General features: G+C 37.3%; 1 protein-coding gene across 1 annotated transcript in view; it reads left to right on the plus strand.

Moving 5' to 3' along the window:
• The window catches only part of LOC115209887 (ceramide glucosyltransferase), a 327186-nt gene extending 323261 nt beyond the window's left edge, over window positions 1-3925 (plus strand). Inside the window, exon 13 of the mRNA XM_029778470.2 lies at window positions 1670-3925. Coding sequence (XP_029634330.1) covers window positions 1670-1861 — 192 coding nt within the window. The 3' untranslated portion in view covers window positions 1862-3925. The remainder of the gene's footprint in view (window positions 1-1669) is intronic.
• Window positions 3926-14384: the final 10459 nt, after the last annotated feature.

Consider the following 14384-nt stretch of genomic DNA (forward strand, 5'->3'; position numbering starts at 1 on the left):
TTTTTGGACCAGGAGGAGATAGTGAGGTAATAGGGCCTTGCTTCGGTTAAGAGTAAACATGATAAATTTTGTCCTATTGTCCTATGCCATTGAGGTAGATCTATTGGCTGGATCTACCTCAATGGCATAGCAACCGAGGTAGGCAGGTGCAGCCCACCCCAACCTTTGGGCTGGTTGGTGCCCATTCTCCCTTGCTATCATGAGGCTTTTTCGTAGCTGGATTTTCTATGGAGAGCATGCCCCTGCTTACCCCCAACCTCAGTTCCTAGACATGGGTGGTCCTGAGACCGAGGCCTCTACCACGATTTTTAAGAAATGTGGTGGAAAACAAGCAATTAGAAATGAATAACACTGCTTGTATGACAGTGACACTCATTTACATCTATCATGCAATGTCAAGACAAGAAAACCCAAACACACACATGCACACACACATACATACGCATTACTTACTTACATACATACATGGCTCTCACATGCGTACATAAGCACCTGTGCTGGTGCCATGTAAAATTCATCTATGTCAGTGCCACTTAAGAAGCACTCATACTAGCACCACATAAAAAGCATGCATGCCAGCATCATGTACAATGCACCTGTGCTGGTACCACATAAAAAGCACCCAGTACACTCTGTAAAGTGGGTGGTGTTAGGAAGGGGATCCGGCTATAGAAACTATGCCAAAATAGATGACAAATACACACAAACACACATAAAAATATACCACATGCTATAATGTGATATAGAATATAGGATATAACACACGCAACCATTATTATGTCTTCTAAGCAACATTATATCCATTTTCAGTTAACTTTCCTCCCTTTTAATATTTTCTGTTGCCCTCAGTGTTTGACTTTGTGTTTAAAGCTGTTTGTGTGAATATAAAACCATTTGGATTATTAATCAACATCTTACATACACACACACACACACACACACACACATGCATGTGTGTGTGTGACTGTGGATTTGTTTGGGTGTAAGATTGTGTGTGTGTGTGTGTGCGTGCGTGTGCATGCATGTATTTGTGTGTGTGTGCATGCGTGTATTTATGTGTGTGCGTGCGTGTGTGACTGTGTGTATTTGTTTTGGTGTGTGTGTGATTGTGTTTTTATTTGTTTGTTCGTGTGTGAGATTGTATGTGTGTATTTGCATGTGTATGTATTTGTTTGCATGTGTGTGTACTTTTATGTGCGTGTGTGTGTGTGCATATGTGTGTATTATATTTAAACAAGAATATTATTGACAGTAACTTTGAAATTTCATCCCATTAAGCCATTGTTAGCTGCCTGAAATATAACTGAAAGCTTGGGCAGGGGAATACATCATACAATACAACACAAACATTTAAATTGATAAGATTTTTCTAAAAAAAATAAACAGTTTAAAAAAAGCAACTATTTTTCTGCCTCATTTAATTAAATTAAAGGCCTCAAAACACTTTCAACATTTACGTTTATCACTTTATTTCATAAATAAAATAGTATATAAAATAATTTATTGCATTTTAACTCCATTAAATTTTGTTCAAAGCAGCATCTCCATATTCTTTTAATCTTTTTACCCATCAAGAAATCACTACCAGCTTTTCTGTTGTTGCTATTCCTTGTTATGTATTTTCACAAATTAATGTGTATAATGTTATTTTGTTTTTCTCTTCTTCTAGCGGACGGGACTGGCATTTTCAAAACTTACTTTTGTGATGGCATGGCTTTGTCGAGAATTGATGACGTTAGTGATTGTAATAGAAGCCTTTTTAAAGCCACAACAAATTCAGTGGGGTAAAAGAACTTACAGAGTTGACTTCAACGGACTTACACATCTTGTACAAAACAACAGACCAACATTAAACGTGTGACAGTCACATCAACATATAATAAAAAACAATCATTTTACTGAAGACGTGGGGTGGAAAAAATATTCCAGTCTCTATAAATTCTTCTTGATTTCACTTTCCATTCAAACTATTTCCTCAGAATTATGAAGAAACTTCTTGTGTATTTTGCGAAGAATGCCAATGAATTTTTGGTCAAGAAAATACAAAGAAACAGAGAAAGAAGGAAGTCATTTTTGTATGCTGAAAAATTTGCTTCATCAAAGGTTCTGCAAGATAGAATCTATATTTTAGTTTTTGGTTTGAGGATACAACTTGCATTTATAAATTATAGAGAATGTCTACTGTTATACATAACTTAGATATTATATGCACTGAAGGTAATACAGCAGTGCAATTCTCTTTCATTTACCATGTAATTCTCTTCTGCTCTTCAAGTTATTTTCTCTTATTCTTAAAATGGTCAAATATCTGAATCTTCCATCTATTTTTCAAAGCATCTTTTACATTTTCTGGGGTTTTTTCCTTCCTTTTGGTACTTCAAGAATCCCTAATTTATAAGACTTTTACCAACAAAACTATTTTTAGAAAAAAATCTATTTGAAAATAATAATCTCTTCCTAAGAAAGAGACAGATAGAGTGAAGTGGGGGTCTGTCCTTCCTATTTGAAAGATATATTTAACTTCCTAAGCAAGTCTTTCCACATCTTGATCATTGACTTTATATGTCAGATGGAAAGATATCCACATGGCATGCTAATCCTCTTGGATATGACAATGGACAGGATCTGTGAGAATGATATAATTAATTCGGTGATCGAAGTGTTCTAAGTGGTTATTTAATCTTTTTCATACCAAGCTGCTACTTGAAACCACTCTTGGTTCCATGATACAAACTTCTTGTCTGAAGTCATCTGAATAATATCCTCCCATCAAATTTTTCATGCGAATTATGTTCCAAATATCAGTTTAATAATGACCAAGTTATTTTACCAAATTCTTCATTATTTTCAAAAATAAGTAAAACAGAACTAGTCTATTTCAACAGAAATATTTTAATGATAGGTTAACGAATGAATGGTCTCAAGGTTCTTCCTTAAAAAATAATTTTAATCTCCAAGTAAATTATTTTCAAGTAAATTTTATCATTTATTTTTATGTGTAACATAAAATATTTCACACTTCTAAAGATGGTAAGCCACAGAAATTAGAATTTTCAGGCTGACTACAGAAAATATATTTTAACATTATACTATAGCTTGGTCATGAATATGAACATCTACTCTTGCTCAAATTTATTGTTTTGGAAATGTGAGGTTTGTAATGACTTTTTTTTTAACGATGGTAAAATCATCATGTCATAGAAGTAAGCCCTTAGTTTTTTTAAATGATAAATGTTTCAGTGATATTGAGTCAACATTAGTTGACAGAATTAGTTTAGGCTGTTCTACAGTGTGATTGCATCTATCATAATCTAGATCTGTATGAGGACTTAGTCTCAATACTGAAAACTAGTGAAACACTGGTTAACTAGAGATTGGCTCCTAAAAGCATAAGTGACTAAGACAGTAGGGTACTGGATATCTGACTAAGAGGCCAGATTTTAACATCTCATCAACATTTTGTGGTGTCCATAGTTAATACTTGGCTTTTCATAGTTACACTCACCTAGTTGCAAGGTGACACCTGTTGGAAGGTACCACATCTACTTAACTTTGAGGTGGTACATAGTTGTGAGATGGCTCCTAGCTGTAAATTAGGTGTAACATTTTCCAGCAAGATACCAGATATCACCTTGTTACTAGGTGCCACCCAGGTATTTACCAAAGTGTGACTTTGTGACTGTAAAATAGTACCCAGTTAGAAAGGGGCACTGAGTTGCAAGATGGTACCTAGATGTGAGGCAACATCTAACTTTGAAATGATACCTAGCTACTAGAAGGTGAATATATGTGGCACTCTGTTATGATGATGAGGGTTCCAGTTGATTCAATCAACAGAACAGCCTGCTCATGAAATTAACATGTAAGTGGCTGAGCCCTCTACAGACATGTGTACCCTTAACGTAGTTCTAGGGGAGATTCAGCATGACACAGAGTGTGACAAGGCTGGCCCTTTGAAATACAGGTACAACAGAAACAGGAAGAAAGAGTGAGAGAAAGTTGTGGTGAAAGAGTACAGCAGGGTCTGCTACCACTCCCTGCTGAAGCCTCGTGGAGCTTTAGGTGTTCTCGCTCAATAAACACAACACCTGATCTGGGAATCGAAATCGCGATCCTATGACCATTAGTCAGCTGCCCTAACTACTGGGCTATTGTGCCTCCACGAAGGTGAATCTAACATACCACTGTATTCAGTGGTAACAACAGAACTGCCAAATCCACAACTGATTAATTAACTTGCTCTACTAAACTCAATTCCTCTTGTGAGAGAAGTTATGTATAATAGATAAATGTTCTCTCCAGGAAGTTATTTACCTCAGATATAAATACTAGTTCTATGTATCTTTGTGATCGAAATGGAGTGAAGGAGGTTATCTTTTAACCTACTGCTTACAATGATAAATTGTGCCTTGTTGGGTATTTATTTATAGCAAGAAGACTTGAACCATTGAGGACTAAGTGTCTTAGCCAGGGACACGGCATGGCTGATATGACAAAGGACATTAACACTTCACTTGATAAACTGTAACTTTGATATAAATTGAGGCTAAATGTTAATGAAATTCACAAACGAAGGTGTATTTTTGCCACCACTATTTCCTACCCTACCTTCACACAGCTCACATCTGCAAGCAGTGGGAGCACTATCCAACCGAAGACTGTTTCATGAGCATACATTGTTGACTTAACATTTTTCTCTCCCCTGATTGTCTCTTGGAGAAGGATGAACTCCACTAAATTAACACACCATAATTAGGGGACCATTACATGCCCCTTTTTGCAATTTCATTAGATTGAGAGACTTACCTGATTTTTACTTTCTCCCTCTCTCTCTCTTTCTACCTCCCTATACTCCCTCTCTGTCTATCTCCCCTCCAACACTTTCTCCACTCCTCCTCTATCCTCACCTCCACCCCTCTCTCTGAAGAAGTCTATTGTTGTAATGTCCTGTTTCTTCCACCAACCTACATGAACTTTATCATGACTAAACATTTTGAGAGTTGCTCATACATAGAAGAAATTTGATAGAATTTGTTGTTTTCTGTTAAGATTTTTATTTATTTTATTTTATTTTATTTCATTTTATTTTATTACTATTATTTTCTTTTGTGTTGTTCTCTTTGTAAATAAAATATAAAAAAGACAGTTGAGTTTTAATCAACTGTTGGACAAATCCTCCGAATTTTTATTTTTAATAAAACACTGACTCTGCTGCTTCCAGCATTTGAAGAGAAAAGAATGAGAGAGAGAGTTAGATGTATGTGTGTGTATGTGTGTGTGTGTGTAGGCATGGCTGTGTGGTAAGAAGTTTGCTTCCCAACCACATGGTTCTGGGTTCAGTCCCATTGTGTGACACCTTGGGCAAGTGTCTTTCAATTATAGCTCCAGACTGGCCAAAACCTTGTGAGTGAAGTAAGTGGATTTGGTTGAGGAGAACTGAAAGATGCCTGTGTGTGTGTGTGTGTGTGTGTGTGTCCTCCATCACTTAGTGGTTCAGCATTAGAGACTGATAGACTAAGTATTAGGTTTATAAAAAAAATTAGTACTGGGATTGATTCATTTTGCTAAAATATATATGCCCCAGCATGGCCGCGGCCTTCAGGCTAAAACATTTTTAAGGAAGGATTTAAGGATATATGCACACACACACTTTAATATATATATTTATGTGTCTGATCTGGCAGTGTTTCTACAGCTATATACATGTATATATGAATGTATATACATATAGCATGGCTTAGTGGTTAGAGGCATTCGGCTCGTGATCGTAATGTCGTGAGTTCAATTCCCGGCAATGCATTGTGTCTTAGAGCAAGACACTTTATTCTACATTGCTCCAGTCCACTCAGCTAGCAAAAATAAGCATTACTTGTATTTCAAAGGGCCGACCTTATCACACACTGTGTCATGCTCAATCTCCCTGAGAACTACATTAAGGGTACATGTGTCTGTGGAGTGCTCAGCCACTTGCACAGTAATTTCATGAGTAAGCTGCTCTGTTGATCGTATCAGCTGGAACCCTCAACATCATAACTGACGGAGTGCTCCTATAAGAATTAAACTTCTTATAAATTTTAACACCTTGTCTCCTCCATTTTTAACAAAATTGATGGGATATATTGAACTGCATTCCATAAATACATCATACATTATATACAATTACTACTTTCATATCTTTGCAAATTTACACCTGTAAACTACCAGCAAACTATGAAGAATCAACATAAGAAATCTTTTTTGGAATCACTCATTACACTCCTGGAGTGGTTGGCATTTGGAAGGGCATCCAGCTGTAGGAACCATGCCAAATCAGAGTGGAACCTGATGCAGCTCTCTGGATTACTAGTTCCATTCAAACCATGTAACCCATGCCAGCATGAAGAGATAGATGTTAAATGAGGATACATATATATATATATACACATATACATATAGGCACAGGAGTGGCTGCATGGTAAGTAACTTGCTTACCAACCACATGGTTTCGGGTTCAGTCCCACTGCGTGGCATCTTGGGCAAGTGTCTTCTGCTATAGCCTTGGGCCAACCAAAGCCTTGTGAGTGGATTTGGTAGATGGAAACTGAAAGAAGCCCATCGTATATATGTTTATATGTATATATATATATATATGCGTGTGTGTGTCTGTGTTTGTCCCCATAGCATTGCTTGACAACCGATGCTGGTGTGTTTATGTCCCCATTACTTAGCGGTTCGGCAAAAGAGACCGATAGAATAAGTACTGGGCTTACAAAAGAATAAGTCCCGGGGTTGAGTTGCTCGATTAAAGGCGGAGCTCCAGCATGGCCACAGCCAAATGACTGAAAGAAGTAAAAGAGAGTATATATATACACACACACACACACACAGATAAAATGTGTAAAAGTGTTTGAGAGAGAGAGAGAGAAAGGAAGAATTATGGTTTAATATCGTGTCTTATGCTTACAGGTTCAGCCACTCCAATAAAGTGGCTTCATTAAAAAAAAAAAGTAAGCCCAAAACAAATTGGGATTTTTTTGTTTTGTTTTAATTTAATCTGTGATTATTAAAGAAACTGGAAAAAAAACTGTTTATTTTCCATCTATTTACAAGAACAATGTTTCTTCTCTTTGTGGGTTATTCACTACCATATTTTAGAAAATAATATTGATTTAAAAAAAAAAAATTCTTGTAATACCAGATTGCCTCTTTTCAAAATTTTTGATATTATATTTATGTGTGTGAGTGTGTGGTGTGTGTATATATATATATATATATATATACATTTATATATGTGCATATATATGTATATATATATAAATGTATGTGTATGTGTAGTTATATATACATATATGTGTGTGTGTGTGTGTATATATATATATATATATACATTTATATATGTGCATATATATGTATATATATATATAAATGTATGTGTATGTGTAGTTATATATACATATATGTGTGTGTGTGTGTATATATATATATATATATATACATTTATATATGTGCATATATGTATATATATATATATATATACATTTATATATGTATATATATATATATATACATTTATATATGTATATATATATATATATATACATTTATATATGTATATATATATATATATATACATTTATATATGTATATATATATATATATATATATATGTGCATACATGTGTGTATGTGTATTAATACATGCATGTTTATGTGTATGTGTGTCTGTGTATGGTTTGTGCATTGTGTTTGTCTGTGTTTGATAGTTTCGTATGTCGACTGTGTCTGTCTGTATGTGTGTGCGTGTATGTATTTTTGTGTGTGTACCTGTATGTATGTTCATGTGAATGCTTACCATTCTTTACCTATATGCTTCTAGGCTAAATTTCTAAGTGTACATGCCCACCTAAGAGTCTGTTTGTATGCATATGTCAGTCTATAGCATTGTTTGCTAATTATGCTTCTGTTTGTAATACACCTTCGTGTGTGAATTTAAGGCATGTTTCAGAGAAGCTTCTAGTAATATCATTGTTTGTGCAACTTTAATTTAAAAAAAAAAGAAAAAAAAACTAACATATTTTTATAAATGTATAAAACAACAATAAAATAAATATTTGTAAATTACTCCAGAAATGGCCTTACTCTGACTCAACTGGAAAAAAAATCTTTTAAAATATTTCAGTGAAATGTAATGTTAATGATAATAATAATTATAATAATTTATTCGAATTTTTATTATTTATTATTTTTTTTTTTTTTGCTGTTGCTCTTTACTTATTGAATTCTTAATGTTTGCTTTAAACTCAATCTTGTATGTTAGTTATTTCTTTTCTTCTCTAGGCACAAGGCCCGAAATTTGTGGGGAGGAGGAAAGTTAGATTGACCCCGGTACGCAACTGGTTCTTAATTTATCGACCCCAAAAGGATGAAAGGCAAAGTCGAAAGGCGGAATTTGAACTCAAAACGTAGCGGCAGACGAAATACCTATTTCTTTACTACCCACAAATGGCTAAACACAGAGAGGATAAACAAGGACAGACAAACGGATTAAGTCGATTATATCGACCCCAGTGCGTAACTGCTACTTATTTAATCGACGCCGAAAGGATGAAAAGCAAAGTTGACCTCGGCGGAATTTGAACTCAGAACGTAGCGGCAGACGAAATACGGCTACGCATTTCGCCCGGCGTGCTAACGTTTCTGCCAGCTCGCCGCCCTAATTTCTGTTATTTCAATTAATTTAGGATCTCTCTGGGAAAATTATCCAGGACCTAAAAAAAGACCCGAAAAATGAATTTGAAATATTATGTTGTAAAAATTCAATTTTTTTTGCAAAGAGTTTAAAAATAATGATGAGCTTATTGTATACAATGCTCAGACGCACACTATAAAGTCATCAGGAATGGTTAAAAGAGAGGACAGAGAGCAGACATAAAAGTCAAGTAAAGAAAGAGCAACAGAAGCCAAACGTCGAAGGCGGCGAGCTGGCAGAATCGTTAGCACGCCGGGCGAAATGCTTAGCGGTATTTCGTCTGCCGTTACGTTCCGAGTTCAAATACCGCCGAGGTCGACTTTGCCTTTCATCCTTTCGGGGTCGATTAAATAAGTACCAGTAACGCATTGGCAGAATCGTTAGCACGCTGGGCGAAATGCTTAGTGGTGTTTCGTCTGCCGTTACGTTCTGAGATCCAATACCGCCGAGGTCGACTTTGCCTTTCATCCTTTCGGGGGTCGATTAAATAAGTAGCAGTTACGCACTGGGGTCGATATAAGTTTGTCTGTCTTTGTCCTCCCTGTGTTTAGCCCCTTGTGGGTGGTAAAGAAATAGGTATTTCGTCTGCCGTTACGTTCTGAGTTCAAATTCCACCGAGGTCGACCGATTAAATGAGTACCAGTTACGCACTGGAGTCGATGTAATCGACTCAATCCCTTTGTCTCCTCTATGTTTGGCCTCCTGTGGGCAATAAAGAAATAAATAGAAGCCCAAAGTGCGTTTACAGAATCCAGAATAAAACGCAAAAAGACAGAAAAGTGGACAGTAAAAGAGCCATAAAGAGGAAAGGGTGGAGTAATGTTTGCGTATTTGGGGAAAAATGGGATTTTTGAAGGATGCAGTGTTCTGACAGGTAAAAATTGTGTTTTGATAATTCTAGGTGCGAAAATATGTTTCTGAAAGTCATGGGTACCGTGCTGTTTATATGCATTTTTCATTTCCAGACTTTCGTGAGAAACCCCTCTGACCATGAGGAAATATTCTTTTCTACTCTAGGCACAACGCCTGAAATTTTTTATGAGGGGGGGGGGATTCGATTAGATCGACCTCAGTATGCAACTGGTACTTAATTTATTGTCCCCGAAAGGATGAAAGGCAAAATCGACCTCGACGGAATTTGAACTCCGAACGTTAAGACAGACGAAATACCGCTAAAGCATTTCGCCCGCCGTGCTAACAATTCTGCCAGCTCGCCACCTTGACCATGGGGAAATATTACCTTGTTTAGTGGCAGGTTAGTGTTGAAGACGGCAGGAAGATGTCCTTCCTGCCTCAACGAATTCTGTCTGACCCATGCAAGCATGGAAAAGTGAATGTGAAAACGACGAAGATGTTAGGATATTGATTCCTCCTCCTTGCTACATAGATACAAATTGTTGGGAAGAGTTAAGTTTGGCTGTTATAATTTATAATTTATCAGTTTGAGAAGAATCGAAAGCAAAGTCGATGCTGATGAGATTTTTAACTGAGAAGGGATATAATTTACTACTACAATTAGTTCTGTTCAACTCTCTATTTGTTCTCCAGGGTTAAATAAATTAATTAATGAAGATAATATACTGGAAATGGATAGGGAAAGAAGTGTTCGTGTTGAATAGTGTCAGTATTTGATCGGTAGTAATTTCATTGTCTACAGAAGAATGAAAGTGAATCCGATGAGACTCGAACTAGAACGTAAAGGAATGTAATTAAGTATTATACGACATTTTGTCTGGTCTACGATTAACTCGATCACTCCATTTTGTATGAATAATTGTAGTAAAATTAAAATTAAATATCACGCAAGACTCAAAATAAAGTGGTACAACTTAAGGGAGATAACTCCAAGAGTTATGTCCCCTAGACTTTCAACTCCGATGAAGTTTCATGAAAAAAAAAGTTGGAAACTTTTGATTAACTGAAACTATCCAAGGAATTGGTTGAGAGAAGAATTGTTGGAAATCTTAAAAACACAAGCATCAGAGCAAGTCCCTTGCAGCATTTATTTCGGCTCTTAGTGCCGAGGTCATCTTTGCCTTTCATTCTTTCAGGATAGATAAAAAAAGAACCAGTCTGAAGAAATGGATTGGCGGAACTATTAAGACGTCGGATCAGACGATTTGCGATATCTGTTCCGGCTCGTAACTACCTGAGCTGAAATCCCGCTAAGATACTAACGAAGTCCGTTTTATTGCAAGTATTCGGCAAGGTGAAATTTTTATGAAGAGACTTGCACATTACCTTCTCTCTTAAATGTGATGAATGCTCTCGCACGTCATAAAAGCAGTCGATCGATATTTCTGAATAATACTGAATATACAGATTGGAGTGGAACTAGTCTTCAAAAACCAACCAGTGTAAGTAAAATACATGTTTCAGTTTTAGTGAAGCATATATACTCATACACACATATACACTCTGTATGTGTGTGTGTATATAGATATATATATATATCTTTTACTTGTTTCAGTCATTTGACTGTTGCCTTGCTGGAGCACCGCCTTTAGTCGAACAAATCGACCCCAGGACTTATTCTTGTAGTACTTATTTTATCGGTCTCTTTTGTCGAACCGCTAAGTTACGGGGACGTAAACACACCAGCATCGGTTGTCAAGCGATGTTGAGGGGGGGGGGCAAACACAGCCACTCAAACATATACACACACAAACATACATCTATACAAATATATACATATATACGACGGGCTTCTTTCAGTTTCCGTCCACCAAATCCACTCACAAGGCTTTGGTCGGCCCGAGGATATAATAGAAGACACCTGCCCAAAGTTTCACGCAGTGGGACTGAACCCGGAACCATGTGGTTCGTAAGCAAGCTACTTACCACACAGCCACTCCTACGCCTGATTATATATATAGATATATCAAATATGTATGTGTGTGTGTACATATGCGTATATGTACGTGTTTATACATAAATGCCTATACACATACAGACATGCACGCACACACGCACGCACACACAGGGTGTTCTGGATGAATTTAACAGTTTACATAAAAGGGAAAGAAAACAATATTCCCGGAAAAAATAAAACTATTTAAGAAACCTCAACTAGATTAAGGCTGGGAGATAACAGTTCACTCAAGATAGCCTCTTTCAGCTTCCATCACGGTCTCAAGTGGATCTGGGACTTGATGCATGCGTTTCTCACTGTGTCCTTGGGAGGATCTTTGAACAACCTCTTTGACCTTGGCCACTATCTCGGCCTTGGTGTTGCAAGGTTGGTGTCTTTCTCAACTGTGCCCCTCACATAATTATCCATGGGATTACAATCGGGGCAATTAGGAGGCCAGAAATTGTGTCTGGTGAAGTCTTAAAAATTCTTAGACAACCATTTTTCTCCGGAAGTATCGCAAAAAGCCGAATCCTACTGCCACATATGCTGCCTTCCAGCAGCACCCCTCTCTAGCCAGGAATTGACCAGACTTCAGCAGCTTCACGTAGCCATCTGAATCGAGCTGAAGGCCATGTTCAAAGGTGGTGTGAATTCCGGCGTGCCAACTCAGAATGCCAACAGTGTCTTTTCCTGTTGGCGACGGCTTCGTAGTCAGTGTTGCAGCTGTCCATGACACGTTTTATAACATTCACAGAGCATTGAGTAGCAGTCATGACGTCATCATTTTGATACCCGGCACGAATCATCGTTATACAAGTAACTCTTTTCCAATATTCAGTTTTCCATGTCACCTAACTTTTTCTCATACTGTTGACTATTCAGCAATGCCTCAATATATACACACACGTACGTGGAAACACATGGCCTAGTGGTGAGAGCAGTGAACTCACGGGCGAGCGATTGCGGGTTCGAATCTCAGACCGGGCGATGTGTGTGTTTATGAGCGAAACACCCAAGCTCCACGCGGCTCCGGCAGAAGGTAATGGCGATCTTCTGCTGAGTCTTTCGCAACAACTTTCTCTCACTCTTTCCTCCTGCATCTTGCAGCTCACCTGTGTCTGACCGGTGTCCCGGTGGGGAACCTATACGCCAAGGAAACAGGGAAACCGGCCCTATGAGCCAGGCGTGGCTCGAGAAGGATCAAACAATAATAACACGCACACACATATATACACACATACACATGGAAGGTTTTTATAAGCCATTTAAAAAACACACGAAAACCGTTAGATTCACTTCAGCATTTAAATTTAATTTGTCAAAATATTTTCGCTTTGTTACCTGACAAAATTCCGTGGTGCACGCAATTTAAATGTTGAAGTGAATCAAACGATTTTTTGTGTGTGTTTTAAATGGCTTATAAACATCTTCCACTCTGCAATTGATTTTGTTTCAGCACACGATCTCAGATCAAGTCACTTGCTATGCAAGTACATCTGCTATATATATATATATATATATATATATATATATACACCCAAACATACTTATATACACGCTTATATATATGAACATATGTGTGTGTGTGTAAAATATATACGTACGAGTTTCGGCTGAAAAGCTCATAGGCAGAGCAAGATAATCTCATGAAATCTAACCAAAAGTTTTACTTTTCAACAGTTCCCTTGTGGTCCCCACACCTCTTCCGCCGGTAATGCAGTGTTTGGATCCCATTGGTGAAGAAGCTTTCATCCTGTTGGTCAAAAAAGTCATCAACAGTAGATATGACGTCATCATCACTGCAAAACTGGTTCCCAGCCAAGCGTTTTTTTTTTCTCATGTTGGAGAAGAGTTGATAGTCAATTGGAGCCAAATTAGGAAAATAAAAATGGTGATCAACTAGTTCAAAGCCACAGTCACGCACAGCAGCCATTGAAACCAAGGACTTGTATGTTTAGAGCATTGTCCTAATGAAACAAAAACCCTTTCGTCAGTTTTCCTGACCGTTTGGTCTTGGTGACCTTTTGTAACTGCCTCACCATATTTGCATAGTACTCCGTTAATTGATTTCCTATTTGCTTGACACGTTCACTCAACATTCAATATTGGTATTTCCAACTCTCATTGCAAATGGCTTCTTCAGTAGATCAACCACCTATTACCTTTCACCATTTAGTAATCACGATCAATGTTTTCCCCAGTTGTGGTAGTTGCAGGATGTCCAGACCTTGGGTCATCTTCAAGACTCTTCCTTCCCCTCCTTCATTCAGCTGCGCACGTTTGCATTATTGATAAAGATGGAGCGTCATCCCCTAATCTTTTCTACTCTAGGCACAAGGCCCGAAATTTTGCGGGAGGGGACCAGTCGATTAGATCTAACCCAGTATGCAACTGGTACTTAATTTATCGATTCCGAAAGGATAAAAGGTAAAGTCAACCTCGGCAGTATTTGAACTCAGGACGTAAAGACAGACGAAATATCCCTAAGCATTTCGCCCGGCGTGCCAACGTTTCTGCCAGCTCTCCTAATATAGATACCATGTCTATAGAAATGTTCTTGGGAGGTAAAGACTTTTCTGTTGGTACTAGATAACACCACGATGCCAAATTTTGTCTATTTTCAAGAGAAGTCGCTACTAGTTATTTTAAAAGTCAAATGTCAGCTTATCTGGAAAGAAAGAATGCAGTTGTTAATGAGATGGGTTGATGCTAGATTTCACAGCTCTAGCATCACTCCTTCATAGTTAGACTATGTTGTTTTCAATTCGCCGTCGTATGTGTATAATATATATATATTTTTTTT

The sequence above is a fragment of the Octopus sinensis genome, linkage group LG3, assembly GCF_006345805.1.
Source record: "Octopus sinensis linkage group LG3, ASM634580v1, whole genome shotgun sequence".
Taxonomy (NCBI): Eukaryota; Metazoa; Mollusca; class Cephalopoda; order Octopoda; family Octopodidae; genus Octopus; species Octopus sinensis.